The sequence below is a fragment of the Strigops habroptila genome, chromosome 4 (genome assembly GCF_004027225.2).
Source record: "Strigops habroptila isolate Jane chromosome 4, bStrHab1.2.pri, whole genome shotgun sequence".
Lineage (NCBI taxonomy): Eukaryota > Metazoa > Chordata > Aves > Psittaciformes > Psittacidae > Strigops > Strigops habroptila.
In genome coordinates this window covers 34,703,372-34,726,956 of record NC_046358.1, presented here as the reverse complement: position 1 = coordinate 34,726,956, position 23,585 = coordinate 34,703,372, and the positions used below count along the sequence as shown (strand labels likewise).

General features: G+C 45.8%; 1 protein-coding gene across 6 annotated transcripts in view; it reads left to right on the top strand.

The window, feature by feature from the left end:
• The first annotated feature begins 575 nt into the window (after positions 1-575).
• Positions 576-23,585, top strand: part of ADCK1 (aarF domain containing kinase 1) — a 76,444-nt gene continuing 53,434 nt past the window's right edge. For 2 of the 6 annotated variants that reach the window (XM_030483167.1, XM_030483172.1), the window contains exons 1-3: positions 576-668; positions 3,727-3,864; positions 8,614-8,697. In XM_030483167.1, the coding sequence (XP_030339027.1) occupies positions 3,739-3,864; positions 8,614-8,697 (210 nt within the window). In that variant the 5' untranslated portion in view covers positions 576-668; positions 3,727-3,738. Of the gene's footprint in view, positions 669-2,376; positions 2,686-3,453; positions 3,477-3,726; positions 3,865-4,530; positions 4,724-8,613; positions 8,698-23,585 lie in introns of those variants that run through there. The other 4 variants (XM_030483169.1, XM_030483168.1, XM_030483171.1 and 1 more) reach the window with 4 other exon arrangements.

Genomic DNA, 23,585 nt, shown 5'->3' with positions numbered 1-23,585 from the left:
AGTGTTCATAGTGCCCTGGTCAAATCCACACCTTCCACTGAAGAGCAGTTCTGATTTCTAGTCGGTAAAAGCATCAGTGCCCCTCTGGCACCTCTCATAAGCATAGAAAAGGAGTGCTCTGATGTCCAAGTTTGGCATTTCTGCTTTCCCTCATGATTTCTGATAGATGTACCCATGTACGCATACATATATACATACCTTCTCCCTGCTGCAGGGCTTTCATTGAGAAAACACTGAAAACCAATTGAAGTATCTTAAAACCTGGGACTGTTTTGCGAGCGCAGAGGCTGGCTCTTCAGCAGCCGTGCCAAGCTGGGAGCCCAGCTGACAGAGCAGAGGCCATGTACCTTGCTGCACGCCGAACTGGGAGCGCTGCCCCTGCACCTCCTCCCGTCCCGTCCCGTCCCGTCAGGAGCTGAGGGCCGCGCAGCCCTGCCAGGGGCCGCCGGTGCGCAGCGTCGCTCCGCTGTGGCTGTCCCCCCGGTGCCGCTCCCCGGTGGGCTCGCCCAGGGGACGCCCCTTGCAGTCCCACCGCGCCCCCGCCGTCCCAGCTGCAGCGGCCGGAGACCACATTTCCCAGCATGCCGCGCAGGCGAGGGTGTACCATGTGCGAGGCGGAGGGGGCAACAGACGGCTGGGCGCGCGGGAGTTGAAGTGCCGGCTCGGCGGTAAGTTCCGGCTCCGGGCGCCGGCGGAGGGGTCGGCGCGGTGGCGGAGGCTGCGGAGGGTCCGGCGAGGGCGGACAGGGGCCCTCGCTGCCCTCCCACCCCTTGCTGCGGCCTCGGGAGCCTCGGCTCGGTTCGGCCGCTCTGTGCCCCGGCTGGTGCCGGCGGACGGGGGGCTCCGGGCCCAGGGGCGGTCGCCCACCGCAGTCGCAGGCCCCGCGGACAGAGGCCTGATCGCCGCAGGGCTCGGCGGGGCCGGGGCTGTTTCTGAAGGCGGGAGCGGCGGGGGGCGCGGGCGTGCTCCGGGAGGCGCGGCGGGGCACGTCTGAAGGAGAACCAAAAGCGGCCGGAGCCGGCCCCTCGCGTCCTTCATGGGTAGACCTTGAGCCGCGCTTGCTGCGGCGCCGGCCGCAGGGGGCGGATCGGCCTTGGCGGGGCTTTGCGGCGGCGCCGGGTGCGTGGTCCCCGCAGACCTCGGGGGTGGTCAGCGCTCCCCGCCGCTCCCCGGCCGTCGGGAGGGCGCGGTGCCCCGGGCACGGCCTGGGCAGGTGGCGGCGGCGGGCCTCGAGGGGGTCACCTGCGGGAGAAAGCCCGTGACCTCCCGTCCTGCGAGCCGTGAGGTGCTCCCAGCTGCCCCGAGTGGGACTAGGGAAGCATGGCTCGCGGGGGAGAGGAGAGGGGAGTATGTGCAGCTGTACGGAGGTCACAGGAGCCAGCTCACCTGGATGAAAGAAGAGCTGGAGGTGGCTGATCTGCGCAGGTCTGGCTAACGAGAGGCAGTGGCATCTGGGGCGTATTTCGCAGCTGACAGCGTCTTTAGGATGGATACCCTTAGGGGTGCCGCAGTGGCTCATTTACATGGAAAAGGCTCTTTGACACCTTATGCAAAACTTTGAAATGTAATTTATCTCTGATAGTTCCATTTCTGTACCTCGTATTGGAGGGATTTAAATTCTTCCCTTTTTATTGGTACAACACATTAAACATGAAAGCAGGAACTTTGCTGCTGAGGAGCTCTGCTGCTCTGCCTGTTTATTTGCTAGCAAAGTTCCCATCTTCTGTTCATGACGTATAGCCAGCGGGTATGGCAATAGATGTGATGTCACGAACTGCAGATTATAGCTTCAGGTAGGAATAAGTTGCAAGAACAGATGGACTTGCATTCTGCTTTCAAGTAAATGTTCTTTTAGTATGTGAAGGAAAGTTCTTTTAGAATGTGAAGTAATAAAGTAAAGGAAAAAAAATGAAAGAGAGGCATATTTTCTGTGTTGTTAAATGTCCCTGTTTGCACCTTTTACTTTCCAATAAATGAAATTTTACAAAAGCATACCAGGAGCAGAAATGATTTAATTAAAACAGCTTGCGGAAAATGCTTTTTAAGGGTGACAGAGGATACAAGAAAGAGATCAGGCTGCCAGGAAGAAGCCCTAACATTTCTAGAATTTTAGTGAGGGGTGGGGAAAAGGACAGCTTTTTTGGGTGGGGGAGGAAGCGCATGTTCATTTTTCTGCAGCCAAGGGGCCAGGTGTATTTTCTCTTGAGTTTGATTGTAGCTTCAGAGGAGTCCTGATCAGCCAACTACCCCTTCCGATGGGAGAAAGCGCTGGGGTGCTCTAGGCAGCTCTGATAGGCACTGGCAGATACGTCTCTGCTTTTTTGCCTCGAAGTTACCTAGGGCTTGTAAGAAAATAAAAGGAAATAATAAAATTTAGCTTAAGGCTCACATACAGAGGTCTCTTGTGTTATATTAGCCTATTTTGCTGATTGTGTTCTTGTGAACTGTTTTTGAAAGGTTTGACTTGTGTCACTGCATGTGTTTTGTCGTTACAAGGCTTTTGAGACAAAAGGCATGAGCGAGACTGACCCTGCTAAAGGTTCACCGTGAGAAGTAGGAGAGTTTCTCAGTCAAGTCTAAAAGTGAAAGGATTAGTGGACTCGATGGGGTAAAACCCTGCACCGTGTCAGGGGTGCTTGTGGAGTAGGTGAACCATGCCTCTTAGTTCGTGGTGTAAGCATAAAGGTCAGTCGTGTTTTCTATCCGATACCAGCCAAAAGGAAAGGAAAGAAAAATATACCTAACTTGTAATTTCTTTTTCAGGTCTGAATCCTCTGAAGTAACATAAAGCATCATAACATATGTATCATATGTAATGAATTACATGTTTACACTACTTTATATACTGTAAGCAATCAATGCAGTGCTCCAAAGTGCTTAGTGTGGGAAATGTGTTTGTTTCCCACCCTTGTCTCCCAGGGAGTAAGTGAGAGAAGGGAGAAGTGTCTCGCCTCAGGCCTGTGCTGGGCCTGTGACAGAACCAGGATCAGACTGTTGATGCCTGCAAATGTCCCTTCTGCTAATGCAGTCCCTGCCTGGCACTTAAGTGGGGTGGTGATGATGAGAGAACAAGTCTTGCTTGGTCCTGCTGATCAGGTCCCCCATCTGCTTGCATTGTGTGCAGCTGTCTGCCGCTGGCTGTTGGAGTCACACACAACCTCCAGGGATGCATTGCCTCTTCCCCCACCACTCGTCAGTAGTGAGGCTCTTTCACAAGTAGTCTGGCAGAGTTTCCAACACGTTGTTGGAGCTCTTGATGTTACAAGAGCTCTTTTTAAACCCTGCTTTTTTATATCTTCTATTATTCCCTTGCAATCTGCATACACTGTGACATCTTCAAAACGTTTGCATTAAAGAGGTGGCCTATTGCCTATTGACTTTTGGTGAACTTGTTTTGCTCCCTTCTTTCTGTCCACCTGTTTCTCCTTGTAAGGACTTTGGGAGAATGAACAAATGTTTTGTTGTGGGTGTGCAAGGTGCAGTGAGTTACTTTTGGGTTTGTGGCTTGTAGGCACTGTTGAGTTGGGAATAGCAATGGAGCCAGAGTGGAACAGCTTATGTTTGGTTGCTGCACAATTATTTGAGTTCTTGACTGGGGACAGTGCTAGTAATGCATCATTAGCAAAGGACCAATTAAAACTTGGTTTGTCAGGTCCCTTGGGGCTATAGGCATCAGATCACTATGTCTTTCTCAGATGTTACGATTGCTATTTTGTGTCTCCGCAGGGTTCGTTGGTGATGGCACGAAGGGCCTTGAAACTTGCCTCATTGACAGCAGCTGCTTCTGGCATCTATCTTTATGGAAACAAGTTCCTGGATCCCAGTGATTTTGGAGTTGTTCGTGTGGGCCGAACCATTGCCACAGTAAGTTTCACCCTAGTAATGTGCAGGAAGATTCCTAGGTGGGTAAGAGAATTTGAGTTCACAATAAGTTGTGACTTCCTACATTCCCTCTCTGCATGTCCACTTGGCAGCTGGCTCTGGGAGTCAGAAGGTCAATAGTGAGCTCTTTAAGTTATTGACACAGTGAAAAGAGGTGAAAACATGTAAGGAATAGAGCTGTTGTTTGCATGTTTTGGAAAGAAAGAAACAGAGATACTGGGCTGCATAGAACTGTCTCTGCTTCCCTGTATAGGGCAGGGCCTTCGGAGCAAGGGCTTACTTTGGCCCCACATCTTCATCAGCCACCCTTCAAGGTCAGTCACCCAGGTATGGTGTCCTGCTGCCTTTAACAGTGGCCTACTTCGAACTATCTTGTCTCCATATGCCATTTTTTACATTGGAACATTCTGTTTTGAGGATTGTGGTTGTTGCATTGATGTGGCACAGTAGCCATTGCCCCGTGACCCTTAGCATGAGAGATTTGGGGAGAGGAGAGCAGGTGTTTTGAGGATCATTTTCAAAGCAAGGGTAAAGCTAGGATGTGTGATGATGTGCTTCTGAGATTGGATTGGTTTCTAGATTCGTAAAATAAATGCTACATCTACCTGTCACACTGCTGTTTCACCCTTGTGTTGATCACTGCTCTAGAAAACCTGAGATGGAGACTGCCAGCCAAACAGGTTGCTGCCTTCTTCTTGAGGATATTCACTGATGAATGCATTAGCAGCCAAGAACAAGGAGAGCAGAGACTCTGGAGGGGCTATCAGTCTCCCTGTACCTCACTTGCATTATACATCTGTCACTTCAGGCCATGATCTCTGTCATTTACAGACCCTCAGTGGTAAGCAGCTGTCAGTCTGCATGTTCTATGACTTTTAAGCACTTTATTAATGAGTTTTACAGGGAGTCAGCTGCTGAGTGCAGATACAATAAGAAACAAGCTCTGTGGGTTGACTCAGGTGCTGTGCTGTTTATATCTACAAGCTGCACCATGAACTGTTGCGAAAAATAATTATTTATTTTGAAAGGGTGAGGGCAAAAATACAAACTGTATTCTTTCCTTCTTACCTAATAAATCCTAAGCTTCATGCTCTGTCCCTCTCCATAAGGCAATGCTGCCTGGTGGCAGGGAGCAGCCATCTCCTTTTTACTGCACAAGAAACTGAGTCATGGAGAGGGAACACAGCTTATTGTAGCTGAAGGGGAATCTGCTATTCAGGCTGTTAGGGTTCTCCAGTCTGCCCTTGAGTTCTGTCAGCTTGTCCAGTATTTCTGACTCTTTCTTGAAGCCGGTGTTTTTGTGGCTGTCTTCTATTTAAGACAAAAATAAGTGAGAAGTGTGCAATGATGAAGCTGTGCAGTTGGTCTGTGTTTTGAGGGACCATGAGAGATCACTTTCCTGATGAATAGGAACTAGGGGAAAGGAGATTTTCTTTGCTTTACGTCCTGGTGAATCTAGACATGTTGGACTTTCATGTTCTCTGTCTTCAGGTTACACAAGTCATGGGCTGTAAAGCACTTCACTGGCCCTGCTCTTAAATGCATTAGAGGGTTCTGCATCCATAGCTGCAAGCAGTGACCCCCAAAACCAAGTTACTGTATACTTTTCAAACAAGAATTTTCTGTCTCATTTTGAATTCTGTGTTCCTTCTGATAAATAGTACTCTGTATGGTTAGGTTGCTTCTGAGAGATTCTTTAGTCCTGCTGCACCAGTGATCTCTGCCTTCCCAGCTTGGGGTCTGCTTCTTATTGGAATGTCAGGTAGCTCTCATCTGAGCACTGGCAGCCCGAACTGCTCTCATTTCTTAGCCATGGACTGGGTGAAGCCAATAGAGCAATTAGACATGTTAATTTGTAAGAAGCTCAGCTTCTTATAGAATGATAGAATGGTTTGGGTTGGAAGGGACTTAAAGATCATCTAGTTCCAACCCCTTGCCATGGGCAGGGACATCCTCCACCAGACCATGTTCTCAAAGCCTGGTCCAACCTGGTCTTGAACGCTTCCAGGGATGGGGCATCCACAACTTCATTGGGCAAATTCTCAAGCTTTCTCCTTTTCTAAATGAAAGCTGAGACTCCATAGCAAACAAGTGACTTCGGATATTGGTGTCATCTCCATGGACCTGAAACGTTTGTCCTTCAATCTAGCCCTGCCCAGGCTTCTTACCTGGATGCTTGATTCAATCATTGGACCATAGCCAGGCAAAAGCAGGCTGTAATTAAGAGCTGTAATTCTTACGAGCTAAATTCAGCAGCAGCAGACACAAAAAATTAAGATAAGTTATGGTGTGGTAAAGAAAAGAAAAACCTGGGGAAAAGAACAGACGGAGGTCAAGAAGCCTGACCTAGAACTACAAGACTCCGGTCAGATTTGATCTGAGTTTGGTTAGAAAGGTTTGAGCCTGCTTACATTTTAAGCATGCTGCTACAATAGTCCTTCAAAAACTTTCCTGAGAAGCTTGAAGAAGTGCACTAGCAGAAAATGCTGCCTTGAGCCTCAGTTTAAGGAACTGGCTCTTGCTTATGTGTGGGTAGACAACTATTCGAAGGGAACATTGTGCCGTTGTGACTTGGTAAGATCTAAGGACAGTTTTAGGAGTGGTGGAAGAGTGTAAGATGTTGAGAATTCATTGATAAAAAGCAGAAGCCCAAGTCTTTGGGACTTTTTACACTAGACTAGATACAAGATCAGATAAAGAAGTAATCTGACATTTGTAAGGGGAGGGACTGGTTGATCTTTTAGGTCTTTTTATGTCTCCGAGGTTCAGTCTCACACTGTAACATTGAATGACAAGCGCTAGTCTTGGATGAGAACGAAGTTAATGGCATGGGCAGCCACATGTTTCAGATAGTTTCTGTGTTCTGGGAAAACTAGAAACCTGGTAGAGCAGTTGTGCATTTGCCTATTTCTTAGAGGGTATCCCAGTTGTTCTGGTGTGGTGGAAGGAACATTCTGTGCAGTAGCTGGAATACATCTCAGACAGTAGCAGGAATTTGGCAATGTCAGATTTGCCTATCAGGATCATCATAATACTAATTTAGTGTTTAAGATTACGATGTAATTAGCAACTGCTTAATTAATTCCCTCTTCCTCTGTAATACAGGCCAATCTGTTAGCTGCTTCTTTTCAAGTTGGTGATAATTACCCTCGTGGACCAGAGATAAAATAAGAACCAACTCAAGCCTTCATGCAAGGCTGATTTGAACCTCCCTGCACTTCAAAGTTGTTTTTTGAGGTTGTAACGATGCTTTGAAAAGTTTTTCTTCTGAATGGGTGTCTGTGTAGCTGTGCAGCTCCTGAGCTGACCAGGGGCAAGAGAGCCTCAAAAGCCAGAAAAAAATTTTGCTGTGCTCAGTTTCCAATTCAGAAAACAGGAAACGTGAGAAACCTAACCTGCACAGGGAAGGAGCGTGTCTATCTGTAACTGATTCCCAGCCTGTTACCCTCTTGTATGCATTTCTGAGCTTTTAACTGTTTCCCTGTTGTCAGTTCCAGTGACTTTGTCTCAAACCAGATTTGATCCCATTACCTCCCTGTCTTTCATTATACGTCAGCTGTACTTTATGCCCTTCCTAGGCATGTTTGTGATGAAAGGTGGGGTTAGTATCCTGTCCCAGAATGGGATGCTACCCCTTCAGAAGGGAGATTTTAGGAAGTCTGACTTTCTGGCAAGGATCTTAAAGTTCAAATGTCAGGTTAGTGGACAGGCTTATCTACATGTACATTCCCCTCTCTCCCTCCAACTAAACTCAATAAACATGACCTATGTTTCTGTTCTGTTTGCTGGCATTCTGACTGTGGAAAGAGAGGAACTTTAATCATGGGGCAGAATTGTGAAATAGCAGATCCATTTTCAGAAATCATTAAGGCACTTAGGAATCTGATTCCATTGTCTGTGGCTATGTCTAGCTAACATACTTTAGCTGGATCCCCATATTGTTACTTTGTAATTGGGTATCTGACTCTTTGGCCCTCTAGTCCTTCGTGCAGTTGAATATCCCCAAAAGTACTGCTGCTGTGCTAATGGGTGAGCTTGTCTACGGTCACTCTGCTCCCTGCTGAGCCATCTACCCAGACTAAGTTCAGTGTGCACCAGTGTGATTAGACAGGTTGGAAGTATGAAGGTGAAGTGTAGGATAACTCATGGGGCACAAACAAGGTCTGCATGGCCCCTGTTACTAGCAGCAGACCTTACTGTGGAAGCCTTAGATGGTTGACTGAGAATGGGAGTCTGCTGTGTAAGGTGCTGTACAGAGATTATGAAAATGCTTTGAGCTTCTCAAATAGGAGATTGTATAGGAGTGCCAAGTGTTGCTTATTTTTAATAGCTACATGTCAATGAGGTCCCTGCACTGCTTTCTATAAATGTTCAGGTTAGACATAAGGAAGAAGTTCTTTACTGTAAGGGTGGTGCGGCACTGGAACAGGTTGCCCAAAGAAGTGGTAAATGCTTCATCTCTGGCAGTGTTCAAGGCCAGGTTGGACAGAGCCTTGGGAGACATGGTCTAGGTTGAGACATCCCTTCCCATGTCAGTGGGGTTGGAACTAACCATTCTGTGATTCTATGATTCTATGAAGTATTTTATTTTAATATCTTATGAGTCTGTTACCATAAGCCTCACTGTGGAGCCTAAACTTGGGAGCCTAAGCTGCATACATTCTCCTTAACAGAAGTTTTGTTGTTCTGATAACTGCAGAGCTTGCTCAACATTTCTGGTTTCATTTGCAGACGGCACTTATCACCTATGACTACCTCACCTCTCTTCGGAGCGTCCCGTATGGATCAGAGGAGTATGACTTCCTCAAATCACAGGTATGTGATAGCATTGGATTGTGTTCCTTGGAAACTGCAAAGCACAGGTGTGTTGCCAAAGCCATTTCTGTAAAGCAAACCATCAGGTTGTCAGGTTAGTAATTCAATATGCCTTCTACCAAATTGTTGACAGCAAATTAGATAATATGTGCTGCATATTAGATAAGATTCTTGCAGGACCTGTGTTGCCTGTTGGAGAAGGTCCCTTCTCAAGTGTAGCCACATGCAACCAGTGCTCACTTATGTCCATTAGAGATTCAAGTGCTCGGTGTATGGGGTAAGATGCATTTGGGCTCTGTCACCGATTCTCTACTGCCCAGACTGGTTGTGTAGAGGTCAGCTGTTGAGAGGGGCCTGGCAGTGGTTTCTTGTCCTGCGCTTATTGGTTGGTAATGGCCATAACATGAAGGTTGAGGGATTTAACTGAAAGGAGTGTGTTGGAAGGGAAATAATACGGATGAATAAGGCTAAAGCAATAAGAATTGGGCAAAGAAATGTACATCTCTGCAAAACACATTGTTGTGTTTTGATATCAGTAATTCACATTAATGGAAAAAGCATTTCTAATAAGAAGGAAGATGAGCACCCCTATCACTCCTCTCAGTCTCGTGGTGCACTTTTCATTCCTTACAATACCTTGAGCTATGAGTGACACTGGGCTTTAGTTGAGTGCATGTGGTGTATGTAGTCAGGGTCTCTCTGCTATTCTGGCTCAAGACCTCTTTGGAGTAGGAAATATGGCTTGTGCCAAATGAGGTCAGTCTGCATAGTATGTTTGAAGTAAGGTCTTTAACCTCATTTTTCTTGAGCTTGTAGGATTTAGGCCACTGGTGTGATTGAAATGCATGGGGTGGTGCTCTGCAGGGACACTCAGACTGGAGGGACTCCAAAGCTGGAAACTGTGATGGGCCACGTAGAAATTGGTGACATTGGACTCTAGCATGCTTTAGTATTCCTCTGGCAGAAAATCCACATTATCAGTATGGTTTTAAGAGTATTTGGGGTAGTTTGCAGAGTGGTTTCACAGAATCGTAGAATCATAGAATGGTTTGGGTTGGAAGGGACCTTAAAGATCATCTAGTTCCAAATCCCCTGCCACAGTTTTCTGGGGCTTGTTCTCATCCTCTCCTGTCTATAGATGCTAAATTGTTCTGCTGTAGCTGCCTATGCCAGGTGAGAGCACTGATGCCCTGGCATAAACTAGAGATAGATGTGTTGGAGTCTGGAGCTTCATTTTCCATCTGCCCATCTTTCTGCCATATGCCTTTGAAACCTGGTTTGCAGAAGGACTGCTTGTAGCTTTCTTGAGTGAAACCCAGGTTATGGAGTTATAAGTGCTGTGGAGAGTTTGTCATTTGGCAGCAGTTTGCAGCAGGCCTTGCAAATTCCTGACCTTTTGCCATGTCTCTCTATGGCTTCATTAACCTCTGTCATGCAGGTTTTGATGGTTTGTCAATTCATGCCCTAGGCAGCCAAAAGGGGCCCTGTTTGCTGGCTCTGCACAGAGCTGTGCTCTCCCTGCTTGGCAGCCAAGACTAGCTGAGTCAGCCTCTGCGCGTGACAGAGCCAGTGGCAAGCTCAGCATGACACGAGGACTCTGTGGCATGGCCAGCACTAGCCTTTGGCTGCAGGAAGGGGAATAAGCTGGGAGATAGGAGGAAGAAGGTGCAGGCATAGCATGAGTTAGTAAAACTTGGCCAGTGGAGGCCTGTCCTGCTGTTGGCAGATGTTAATGAAGGGCTGCCACTGAGCCTGATAGTGACAGCACTTGTGCGTTCCTCAGCAACATCCCTGCAGAGCTTGTGCTAGCAAAGCATCAGTTTGGCATGGGAAAATTTTTTGGACTTTTGGCAATTGCATGCCAAACCCTTTATCTCAGTGCAGCTCTAAGTGAATAGCAATCAAGTCTTTATCATCTTGCAGCTCTTTTAACATGTGGGAGCTGATTTTGTTGGTCTCAGACTAGTCCAGAATGACTTGTAAGAAGTTGTCCTATTGGAGTTGGTACTAAAAAATAGTCACTGGATGGGGCCAAGAGGATGGGAATGCCCCTCCCAAGTAAGCGTTGTATGTGAAGGATACTTATCCAGATGTTGCTTCTACTAACCTCTGTCCTGGTAGATCTCTGGTGCTCTCAGCCATTCACTATACTCTCTTTGCTTTCTGTCCTTCCAGTGAGGCCAGCTTAAGCTTCTCTTCATATGCTGAGAGTTTGGAGTTTTAAGAGCGTGTATGAATTGGTTACTGATATCCAGCTTCACTTTTGGTGCTGTGCCTGGAAGAGAGATTCTGTGAAGCATGGATTTGGTGCCCCTGGGACTGTGGGTAGTGCCAGCAGGTCTGGATGCAGCTGCTGTGCCTCTGGTCCCCTGAGCAGCTGCGTAGGTGTCTGGGTCAGGCTTGCAGCTGGGAGTGGAAAAACACTTCTGTGCATCTCCTCCTGGTACTCAGCATACTGGTAGGTGCTACTCCAGTGCAAATAATGCTTAACTTGCTCTCCATGAATTAGCCGTTAAACTGGAGACTAAATTACCCGTGGCCTCAGAGGAGAGATGGGAAGCCTTGGTGGTAGCACCAGTCCCTGAGCCTGTCAGGGCCAAACAGGGACATAGTCATAGGAAACAATTACATGCAAAGCAGATTAAGAAGGAAATGGGTTCTCCATGGGCTTTTAGCCAGGTTCCTGCTTAGCTCTAAGGGATTATCTTCAATATTACTCTATTTTCAATATTACTCTATTTTTTTAGCCATGGTTAGCCCCAAGACATCAGATGTCTGTAGGTCTAGTGTCAGGAGCATTAGGAGAGATAGTAACTTTCTTCACTTCTGCTTCATTAAATTATTCTGGCGATCTTTATACATGTAAACTTGGGCATTTCTTCCCATTTCTGCCCCTTTTAGTACTGATTCAGAGGATGAAGGAGGGCAGCGTGCTCAGTGCCATTTCTTTTCCTATTGCTTTCTCAGCAAACCATTTCATTCTGTAGAGGACTGCATTCCTCTGACATACTTGTGCCGCCTTGAGTGTTTGTCTCCTCAGCCTCAAGTCAGCCTACCCTGTGACGTTTCCAGTGTTCCTTTTGTTGTACCACCTTGGTTGACACTTCCTATATTGCTGGCATCAATTTCTTTTGATCCTGCAGTCAGTCAGGAGGTATCTCATAACATGCAGTTTATTGAAGGGCTGGCATCAATGGGATTCAGAGCCATTGTCTTTAGTGTAGTAAGAGGATTGCAGTAGGTCAGTCATCTTGCAGATTTTAGCACAAGTGGCCACGGTTGAAAATCTTGAGCAGGGCATTTTTTTGTCATTTTGCCCTGTAAGACAAAAGGTTACTGCTGTGAACGTGGGTACAGGTATTTTTTTTTTTAATGGAGACAGTGGGAATCCATTCTTGAATTAACTTTTTTGGCTACAGAATTGCTTTGTCAGGGAAAAGACATTTGGGGAGGTTAATTAACTTTCCTCCTTTTGAGAACCAAATGAAGATGTTCTCCTCATTCAAACTCCTGGTTATTGGGCTGTCAATATCTGGGCAAATATTTGGAAAGTGTAGCCTTGTACCATCATTATACAGAATATGATTCCTTGCTCCTTGGAGGGTATTCCTGATGTTGTGTTTGCTTCTCCTGGTTGGGTGGGTGTTTCCAAATGAGCTGTGTCTCTCAGTGGAGCTGCCTGACTGAGGGATCCTGGAATGATAAGGGGTGGGTGTATGTGTGCATATGCTTTTCAAAAATAAACTATGGTTTCTGGGTAGTTCAGACCAAAGGAATAGCCTGTGTGTTTTGACTTTCCTTGTGGTTCCATAGCACTGTGTGCCATAAATAATAGGAAGTGATGTCCTAAAATAGTTTCTTCATTATGGAGGTGGACTGCATCTGCAGAGAGAAATCCCCAGGAGCCCTCTGTGGCATTCCTTCAAAAAGGCAACTGTGATGGAGACTGTGGGCTGTTCTACACCCCCAGGTGGCTGTCTTTGTGCTTCAGCCTGTGGTAACATGGGGTGAAAAGAAACAAATGAACTTCCCAATGAGACACAGAATAGCCGTTAGATGGCAGTGACTTTCTGTCACCAAGCTAAATGGGAACCAGTAAAAGAGAGGTGCAGACCTTCACAGCCCATCCATAGTCCCCGAGCTGATCACATTTGGTTGCCCTATTATGTGCTCCCCAGGATATCTCTTCATCTAAAAGGCATGGTTGACACTAATGTAGTCTAAAAAAGCTCCTAGCAGGGCCAGCTGGTGGCTTGATGACTCTACATTTGGGCACTGCTGTCTAGCAAACTTCCTGCCAACACATAAAGTATGAAAGCTTTGCACTGAAAACACATAACAAGCTGTAAAATAAATCTTATAATTATAAGACACTTCCTTTTCCTCCTTCTGCTTTCTAGAGTGGTATCAGCTGAACATTCTGGCCACAGCATCTCTAGGTTTTAATTTTATAGCATTAGGAAGGTCCATTTTTTTTGGGATGTGTGCCTATGAAACAAGATGTTCTTCAGTCATACGCAGTGGTTTATTCAGAGAAATGGGCCATCTCATTGTGATATTTTTGGAGGAAGGAGGTGAGTGAGGGGAAAGAGGCAATGTCTCATTTATTGCATTTTTTTTTTTCCTGGCTGTGTACCCTCATCCCTGAAGTGCTTCACTCCAGGAGCATGAGTGCGAGGCGTCAGGCACACCACTTGCCTAAATGGTCCTGCATCTTTCTTGTGCCTCCCCAGCAGGAGTGAATCTATGTGCCTCGGGAACATTTAGCCTTCTCTCCTCCAGGTGGGGCTATCCCTTTTTATTTGAATCCCTGAAGACCTCATTACTTTGTCCTCCTAGCTGCTGAGGAGGTACATAATAGCCAGAGGAATATCTGATCATCTCAACCAGTACAGTGAGGAAACCATTAGGAAGCCCTTGAAGGATGTAGGCGGCAAGGAGCCTGCGCCATGAGGAGCACTATAAAAAAAAAAAAAAAACAAATGGAAAGTGAAGAAGTAATCTTGTTTTATTTGGTGTTTGGGCTATACCTTGAGTCCCAATGTGAAATGAACAGTAGCATTGCAAAGTCCAGAGATATGGCAAGAGATGGTATCTTCTCTGAAGAGCTCATGGTTGAGATTTTCACCCTAGATGTGAGTGGTGCAAATAGATTTGAGCATAGGATTTCTCAGAGGGTTGAAGGTCTGTGTAAAGAGGGAAGGAAACAAAAAGTGGGAATTTCTTAGGATGCCACTGTAAGTGACTTAAGACTGGTCCCATTCACTTTGGATCCGACCCTAATTGGGGATGTTTTCTTCATGAAGGACTGAAGCCTTGAACTACTGACCAGTTTATATGACTTGGTTGTTGGAGGCCGTCTGTAAACTCAGTAGAGCTGACAGGTAGCTGGTGCTTTACGTATTTTAAGAATAGGAAAACAGCTGGCTTGAGAATTGGAATAATCTTATCTGAGACTAGAAAAAAATACATACCTAAAAGATTTGTTTGGGAATAGAGACACTCAGAACTTGCAGTGGCAAACTGGGCATCTCAAATGTTGTTTTGTTTGTCCTTTGAGTTCTTAACAAGACCCATATTGTGGATTCTATTCCCCTTTCTAAGGTTACTGTAGTAAGCTTGCAATCAAACATCAGCTTAAAGGCCCCCAAATTAGAGAGTATGGAGATGTGAAAACAGGAGTGATAAGACTAGCATAGCATGCAGAGGCTATTTCACGTATCAGGTCAGGTTGGAGTTTGAGACCAGGACTGAATACTGCAGATTTGCTCTGCTAAGCCAGTGACCTTATCACATTCTCCCCAAAGTGAATCTGATAAAAGAATGTGCTGGAAGGTAGCGCACTATTACCTTACCTGTCAAGCGGGTGTCTTCATTTGGTCTGTTAAGTCAGTGTTGAGAGAACCGCTGCGGTGGGTGGTGTCTTGCAAACACTTCTCTGGACTTCTTGGCAATGTTGAAGGCATCTTAGTGGGTTCCAGGCACACACTTTTACCTATGTGGGGCCACCCTGTTTGCACACTTGAGAAAAGGTGTCTCTGAAAGGAACTGTGCCCCAGGACCAGGCAGGACTCTGCGGGGCTGAGGAAGCTCTGGGGACAAGACAAAAAAGAAACTGTTTTTCTTGAGTTGGAGCAGTTGCTGTTTTAGTTGAGGAACAAAACAAAATGTAAAGTTCAATGCCAGGTTTGGAAGCTACCTCTCACTTTATTTACTAAGGTGTCCAGGTGCCCTGCCTAGAAATCTGCTGATGTGAGCACGTGTCTGCGTGTTTTTTACATCTGGACAAGCCTGTAGACATGTGCCTGTGTGTTCAGATATGAGTGCTTCTGTTGAAACGTGGCCACTTCTGAAACAGAGTCAAAGGTTCAATGATGGCTTTGGAGGAGTGAATCCAAGATGGTAATCACATTCACTGCTGGCCTAATTGAGCCTGCTTTTGGTCCCATACAACTGGTTGAGGGTTTCTTTTTTGTTCCCTTTTTTTTTTCTTCTTTCCCATGTCTCTTTTGTCTTGAGTATCCTGTCTCATTGGCTGCAAATTCTGCTGATGATGCACCATTCAGAGCAGCTTGCTGCTCCTTCCTCTGCAGCAGCATCATCTTGGCAAGTCTGACACCAGTAACAACTTGTTTTTGTCAGCGTACTGAGCTGATGTGACTTGGAAGGGGCCCACAGGGAGCAGATAAACATAGTGACAAAGGTCATCTTTAGTTCCGCTTTAACAATCAATATCTGCATGTGAGCTTGCACATGTACACACATGCACAGTGCTTTATGAAATGTCTCCTGCTAAGTTTAGATCCATTTATGATCTTGCCAGTGTTGCTGAATTTAGAAGTAAACTCACTGCAAAGGTCACTAGCAGAATTGCTTTTAAAAAAACCAAACCAACTCCTAGAATGTCTTTACCGGGCCTGCAGTCTCTGTCTGAAAATGTACTTTTTTTGAGCGCCTGTGAACTCTGTAACTGTGCAGCTGCTTTGTTAGTGTAGGGTTGGTCTTAACGCAAGTTTTTTACAGGATTGATGAAGGGCATCAGGCTTTGCACTCCCATATGCTTATCCTAGGACTGTTGTGTGAAGAGAAGTAGGGAAGATACACTTTCCTCCCTCGGGCCCTTTCCTTAGCATTCACAGTCAGGCAGCGCAGCTGGGCATTTCCAGAGCCCAGTAGGAGCTATTTCATCTCTGCAGTGCCCTGGCATTGCCTGTTCTGCTCTTCTCATCCTCTCCAGAACAGCTTCCCTGCTTCTATTTCTTGCAGTTAGCTGAGGTTTTGCTGTGGCAGTCTGAATTGGGAGTTATTTGTTGCCAGTATACAGAGTGGTAATCCTTGACTGAGGAACATTGTTAAAATGAAATGATGGCTCCTGAGTGATGGGGAATGAACAACAGCAAGGTTGTTAGCTGGAACCATGCTTTCCTCGCTCCGAGCTGGTGCTTGTACTGGACTGTGTGCTTGAAGACAAGAGGGGTTTGCAACCTGGTGCGTATGAAGCATACCAGCTCCTGCTTCCCTGACTGGCTGGGTTAGATCCACTGCAACTTTCCTTGACTTATTGGCCCCAAAGGTGAGTCTAGGGACTGAGTCTGTACTAGGAATGAGGGTGATTGATTCTTTTAAACCTATGTTTTGGTTTTAGGGTAGCAAGTGTTTGGTAATGAGGTTGAGGACTGAGCAAGATGCAGGCAGAAGCAGCTTCATGCTTTCACCTCTGCTGGTATATCCCCATAGCTTCCCACACGAGCCCTGCGCAGCTGATCTCTCTGTTCACTCACACACCAGGCCTGAATCAGGCGCTGGGTGGATTCATTGCCAACCCCAGGCAGGAGAGCTCTCCCAGGCTCCGGCTTTGCACATCTGCGTCAATGGCAGTTGAGCCAGCAGATTTCCCCTTCCCAGTCCTTTTCTGGAGTAGGATTCCCAGCTCTGGCACAACTTTGTCATCGCCTGGAGAGACAAGCTCCACACCTTGCATATCTTAGCTTAAAATCCTGGAAATCTCACTCCAGAAAGTCAGGTGTCAGGTTCTGAAAACCAATGAGCTCTCAGCCCAAGGAACTTTTCCATTTAGAAACAGCCTAGAAACTCATTATATTTCACGTTAGTATTGAAGTAATGCAGGCATGTCATTTTTATTTGAAGGATACTAAATTCAAGTGAAGCAACAACCAAGAAGTAAAGCTCTGTCCTTTTGCAAAATGGTGGGGTATATGTGTAGCTAATGAAGGAAAGTTCCTTTAGTGTCCACTGCTTACAATTGTTGCACATATGTGTAATTAAACTAAAGAAGCAACATATAGGTAAGACCACTTCCCCACACAACTCCCATCCCAGTGGCAGATGCCCCTCCTTCTACCTGCATTGTTCATCAAATTTCATGTCAAGAGGGGAAATGAATTCTCAATTGCCACATGCTTAGTAATTAACCGCACTGTAATTCCGATTGCAGTGCTGTCACCCACCATCGGGTGGGAGTGGAGAAGGCACTGCATTTTGTTGATGGTTCAACATTTGTTTTCCTCATCATTTTGACACCAGATGTAATTGCCATTCCTGAAATATTCTCTCCCTACCATTGCAAAGCAACTGTTAGGGACAAATTAATTATGAAGAATCTTGTTATGACAGGTTAATAGGCCAACAGAGGAGATTTCTTTTTCTTCTTTCAGGCAACTGAATAGTACAATCCAACAGCTCCTGTATAACTGCTAGAAACACATGCTTCTCTGTAAGCCAACACATAATTGTTGGAGATGGGGGATTTGCAAGACTAGGACTAGAGTATAGAGTGAGTTTCCAAGCTTGCTTTTATTGAGCTTTTGGTTTCCCAATATCATGTGCCAAAATGAGGTTGAGTCTGGGCATTGCCATATGGAGGGGCTGTGTTCGTTGTTGGTATTGGACCAATGTCTTCTGTCTGGGTCATGGTCGAGCAGCATCATGAAGGCTTGGAAGTGAGGAGTGCTGGACTTGTGGCTTTGATGGATTTTAGAACAAGACACAAACTCATTATCTGAACTGTTTTAATGCCACTAAGCGTTCCCTGTATTCAGGAGGTCAGATCTGACGTACTGGCTGAGTTCCAAGTGGCCAGTGGTGTTCTATCTGCCTGTGTTCCCTTGAAGGTGCAAACTACCTGCCCCAAATCATTCTTGTGGGGTGCTCTCTGGGGACAGCTGTGGTATGGACCATAGATGGCTGCTTTCCGACAGTGGAGGTGATTGAGGCACCCTGCCTCCCTGAAGCATTCTGTCATAGGGAAGGAGGAATTTGAAATATCTGGATTGCTAATGGTTGTGTTTAGAAGCTCACCCAGTTTACGTGCAGTCAGCACAGCAATTCATGGAGACTTGGTAATTGTGCTTTCAAAGAAACAGATATCTAGCTCAATAGTTGACTGGCTACTATGAATCCATGAGTGATGAGTGGCTACTGTGAGTGAATCTCCGGTGTTGAGGAGCACACGATTAAAAAGGAGCCCATTTTAGGCTTCAGAATAGGCGTAATGTAGATTTAAAGAAGCTCCTGGAGAAGGCCAGTTCATGTTCTTAGTGTTGCCTTCTTTGATGTCTCATTCAAGTCATCAGGCAGGAATGACTCGGCAAAGGATCCCTCTGTTTGGGACTGGAGTCCCATCTATCTCCAGCCAAGTGCTTGTACATGCAACACTCTGTCCCTGCCCAGGAAAGGAACAAATCTTCAGTGGTAATCAACGCACAGCCTGTCTTGATCTCCTTAATGAAAGAACAGTGAAGCTCCATTCTTTTCTAGAGATCAAATCAAGACCATGTTTGTCCCATTTTCCATCTTCCCCTGCCTGCTGATATCAACTCCCAGTTTCACTGTGACTTCATCCTTCTTCATGGGATCTCTGTATCTCTGGAGTATGTAAATGCTTTAATATTAAATAGTTAAGGCTAGAAGTCATAGATAGCATTACTTTTGGATTACTAGCATCTGATTTCATTGTTTTTCTTTGCATCCGTCTTGTGTAGTGCTAATTCTCTATGGTCGTTTTTGGCATGCAAATTTTGACTTTGGGACTATCCACAGTGAACGTATTTTGCCACGTGTGATTCTTTGGAGGATCTTTGTCAGTATTATTTTTCTGTCAGGTTTTGCACCAATTGCCTTTGTGTTAGGATTTTGCCTTGAGTTTACTATTTACCTTCTAGCCAAGGATAGAAATTAGCTATCTTTGACTAGCCTATTGAGGGAGATTGCCTCTTGCCTGTTATCTCTAATGCAGTGTCATTGTTTGTTCTTGTCCAGTATTAGCCTTTTATACCAGATTCTACCCCTTTTGACAAAGCAACCTTGACTTTTGCTTATGTGAGATTCAGACTGAAGCTTCTGGATTCGTAGATGGTGCTTTCTTTTTTAAGTTGTGGAAAGTGCTGCCTGATTTGCAGTTTTCTTCACAGGGAAGTTATAAATAGGTAGTGATGGACCAGCCTTCCTTTACCCTGCCCCTTGGGGTACTTGCTCACGTGATCTGTGGTAATCAGCATCTTTTAAATCAAGAAAAAATAATCTGTAGATTTCCTCTTGGTAGAGCCCATTTCCTGCTATTTGCAGTTGCTTGTCTGAAAGGATGGGGAATAAGGGTAGGGATATTCCTTCACAGGCAACTGTGCAGAAGTGTAGTTTATAATCTCGTAGGCTGAACCACTCTTAAATATTGACCAGCCACTTTGATTGTGGGTGGGATAGGCAACTTGGAGGTAGAAGCTTTCTGCTCCTTTCCTTCTTGGCTGTGTGCCCAGCTCCCCATACACTGGTAATGTTTCCTGCTGCACCCAATTCCTTGTAAATAAAACAATGGCTGACAGTGAGTCTGCAGGTGGAGGGACACTCTGTTTTCTTAAAATTAGAATGAGACAAGACATCCAACAGCTTTACTGACTATTTTACTCTAGGTTCTTGTAATATGTTTGACATTTACAAATGCAGCATCCCTGCCTCGTGGATGCTCATTCATCTCTTAGATGAGAGGGAAAACTCAACAACTGGCAATGGAAAAGGCAAAACATTGAATATGTAATTGTATATAAAGATGACCTCAGTTTTATTCCCTTCACAACCTTGGTGAACCACAGCCAAGTGCAGGGGAGATGTGCAATATTGTTCATTGTGATACCAGCTGCAATAAAGGCAATTGCCTCTGGTACTGCTGAGGGTAATTTCTTCTGCTTATCGTGGGAGCCAAAGTAATCTACTCTAGATAACGAATAACCAACATGCGGCCTCACCTGGGCTCTCCTTTTGTTCATCTCAGTTTGGTGCCATGTCAAATATTCATATGTTTTACTTTATTGAACGGCTATTTCATGCTATTTTAAAGTGGCACTCTCAAAGCCAATGTAGTTGCTCTCTGTTGCCTGTGTTTCTAGCAGCCGTAAAGATTCAGTAGGCCAAATGCTACCTTCACTGGCACCCAGAGGTGCCCGTTTTTTCCAAATTCTGCCTCCATTGGCACTTGCACAAACCTATTATTTTCAATGAGAAAGCACAGGAGTGGCTGCAAGGAAGGATCTGACTTTCTAATTGCAGTTTAACAAGTCTATTGATTGTGTATGAATCAGAGGAGACGCCAGCTCAGTCTTCCATAGTGGTGACATTGCTGGGATCCTAATGGACAGTGGCAGTCGGTTTTGGTGTGCAGCTGTGTGGTGTTAACTGGATGAAAAAGCTGGAATAATTTTTATATATACATTTTTTTTTTTTTTCCACTGAAGTCAGCAACTCTGACTGATATCCAGGAGGGAATAGACCTACTGAGTAACAAGGGAACACTTTTGGGGGTTTATTCTTTTTTTTTTTTTTTTTCCCCCAACATAGGCACTTTTGAAAGTAGAATTGTGCTTTGCCATTGATGATGACTTACTGGCACCGCAGCCACTCTCTATCTGTTGGATGTGCTGCTATGACAGTCACTGCAGTTTTTTGGAATTGACAGTGTAATCCCACGGTTGTTATCTTTCCTGACTTCCTCGTCAATCCAATTTAATCATTTCTAGGTATTTCATGTGTTACTGTCTCTTTCCTCTTCAGGCATCCTGTTCCTGTGGGAAGAGATGTGTACTTTAAAGGTCAGAGCTTCTCAGATTAAAGAAGGGGAAAGGAATCTGCCTCTGTCCATTTGGTAAGGGGCTGTCTTGAGATCTCCAGAGAGACTGCAATGGAAACACTTCTTTCTGGGTTCTGTAACCAAGCTGAATGCTAGCGCCCATCTGCGTGGCTGTAAGATAGGGGGCCCGCTTGCTCTGCTCCCCAGCCTTGGAGTCACCTGCCAGGCGAGAAGTTGCATATGTGCAAGGGGGAGAAGCTGCTGTTGCACGGCTTAGTTGGCTGACATTGACTCAGATAGGTCCTGACTGGAGGTCAGCTGTGACGTGCAGCTGGTAGGGTGGGGTTCGACTGTTGGGAAGAGAAAAATGTCAGCCCGGATTCTTTGGCATTGGCAAAGTGGATGTGACGATTTCTCCCCTCCAGCTGCAGCGGCTGCCTCTGCGCTTCCTTCTTCCCTGCACACCCACACTGGGAGAGCAGACTGTGTGAAGCTACCCTGTCTTGACCTTCAGCTGCTGAACTAGATGAGACTGAGCTGAGCTTTCTCCATCTTTCCTTCAGTGCTTGGGCCATCCATCCTGATAAACCTCACCTTTCAGTGTGTTTTTCAGTGTATCTTCTGTTTGTTGGTGCTTCCTGTGGAGTCCATGGCTTTTCCAGCTCCTTTTTATTGCAAGATGTGGTGTGGGGACTAAAGGAAGAGCCTGTCAGATGTCCATCCTCATCCCTGCCCCTAGGTTCGTTCACTTTTCTGTGAAGGCCAGGAACATTCAGCACTGAAGAGATTCCCTTGATACTCATTTAATCTCATCTCTCACCTCTTCACTAACCTTAATAACACCCCGTTTGATTCACTTCCCATTTACAGTGTCTGACCTCTTGAGTAGCTAGAAAATGTGACCAGGTCAGCCTTCTTGGGATCATCTTGTTTTATTATTGAGGACAAATCATGAAACTCTTTCTCTTCTGTACCGTACTGATTGATCTATCTTGCAGTGGCTCCTGGTCCTTGTTTGTTTTGCTCTCCCTGCTCTATCTGGGACTTCAGACTCTTTGGAAGTGAAGAGACCATCTCTACACCCCTCTCCCTGATGCGAAGCCTCCCTATACATAGCTATAACTGTACGAGCTTCAAGGAGAGCTGTTTCCTACTGTGGCCCTGTTTGAGCTCTTCTCCCCACCCTCCCCATGGCCCAGGACCAGCCCTCACTTCCCATGGACACAGCTGTCTAGGAGTGTTCTCCCTTCAGGTCATTTTTGCTGCACAACATAATCTCTTGCTGTTCAGTCAATAGTCTATGGTTTCTGTAGGGTGTGTCAGCAGCTCCTGTTTAGAGAACACTCCTGAATGTAGCACACATCTTGGCTGATCTTTTCCTTACAACAACGGAAAACAGCAAATAAAACAGGGGTTAATAGGACTGGTGGCTGGGAGCCCCCCACTACAGCTCAACACAAGGGCCTATAAGATGGTGTCTTTACAGCCCTTCAGCTTGTTTTCAATGCCATCTCACATAGTCTGATCCAAGCTGAGTTGAATTAATTTTGTTAGCAAGATTTTGATAGATGCTGTGTCAAATCTATTATAATTTCACCTGCCTCTGTAACAGGAGCTGCAGGCACTGTGATCAATGGATCGAGATATGTGCCTAATTTCACTGCGGCTTCTGTAAATGTCTCTGTGCCTTCTGCAGCGTGCTGTTGAATTACTTCCTATTCTCCATGGGTGCTCTGCAACGAAGCACAGAACAGATCTCTTTGTACACCAACTCTATCAGGACAACAAGGCACTGAAGGCGCTTTTGGAAATCTGCTGACTTGCAAGTAGTATACGTCTCTGTATACATACATCTGCTCCTTTCTTCTCATGCACATCTGATCTGATCCTCGTGTGTAAATACCATTCATGTAAGTGCACATGCCACAAAAAAGAGCCTGTGTGAGGGACCTGTTGTACAGCTTCAAGAGCAGAACCTTGTTCACTGGAGGTGATGTCTGTGAGTGTAAAGGGCTCAGCTTGACTCTGATTCCTGTATTCAGCAGTTTGATCTGAAAGTGTTAGTGAGAGAGAATAGACAGGTAGTGCCATAGCCACAGAAGTGGTATGTCCAAGTTATTTTAGCATGTTCCCATTCCTTCCCTGTGCTCCTTGTTCTTCCTGCTCAGGAGACCTGGACAGAACAGTGCATTGTATCACAGAGGTGTCTAGAGGGGAAACAGCTGTTCCCCTCTGATTTTTCTCCTAAACTGCCCTACAGATAACTAATTGCAGCTCAGTTGCTTCTATTAGCTATTTACCTAAAATTGAGCTGGCTAATGAAAATGTTTCTAATTAATACGAGGCAGATTAAAACTCATTACAGCAAGGTCGTCAGTAATGAGAGGTAATCAGAGCACAAATGACCGAGCTTGGAGCAAAATGAAGATGGAACACAAGGAGGTGATCGGTGCTGCTTGTGTATGCAGTAGCCAGTAAGGGCGGGGTTCAGCAAGGTGACTGCTGGTGCTCTGTGCTGTGGTTGAGCAACACTGCTTCCTCCTCTCCAGAGCAACTTGGGAAGTGACTGGCTGAAGAGATGGACCTCAGCCCAGTGTAAATGTTTCCTGTACCAAGCGGCATCTCAAACTAGGGGTTTGTTGCTAGGCCACCCTTTAGTCATGTGTACAGATTGTTAGGAACCATGTTGTGAATTAGGGTATTAGCAGGAAGAACCTGGGAGCGTGTGTAGTGTAGGTAGGAGATCAATATTAGTGTGTGCTCATGTGTGGGTGATGGCTCAGAGGGTGGGAGCTTGCATGTCTGTAAGCAT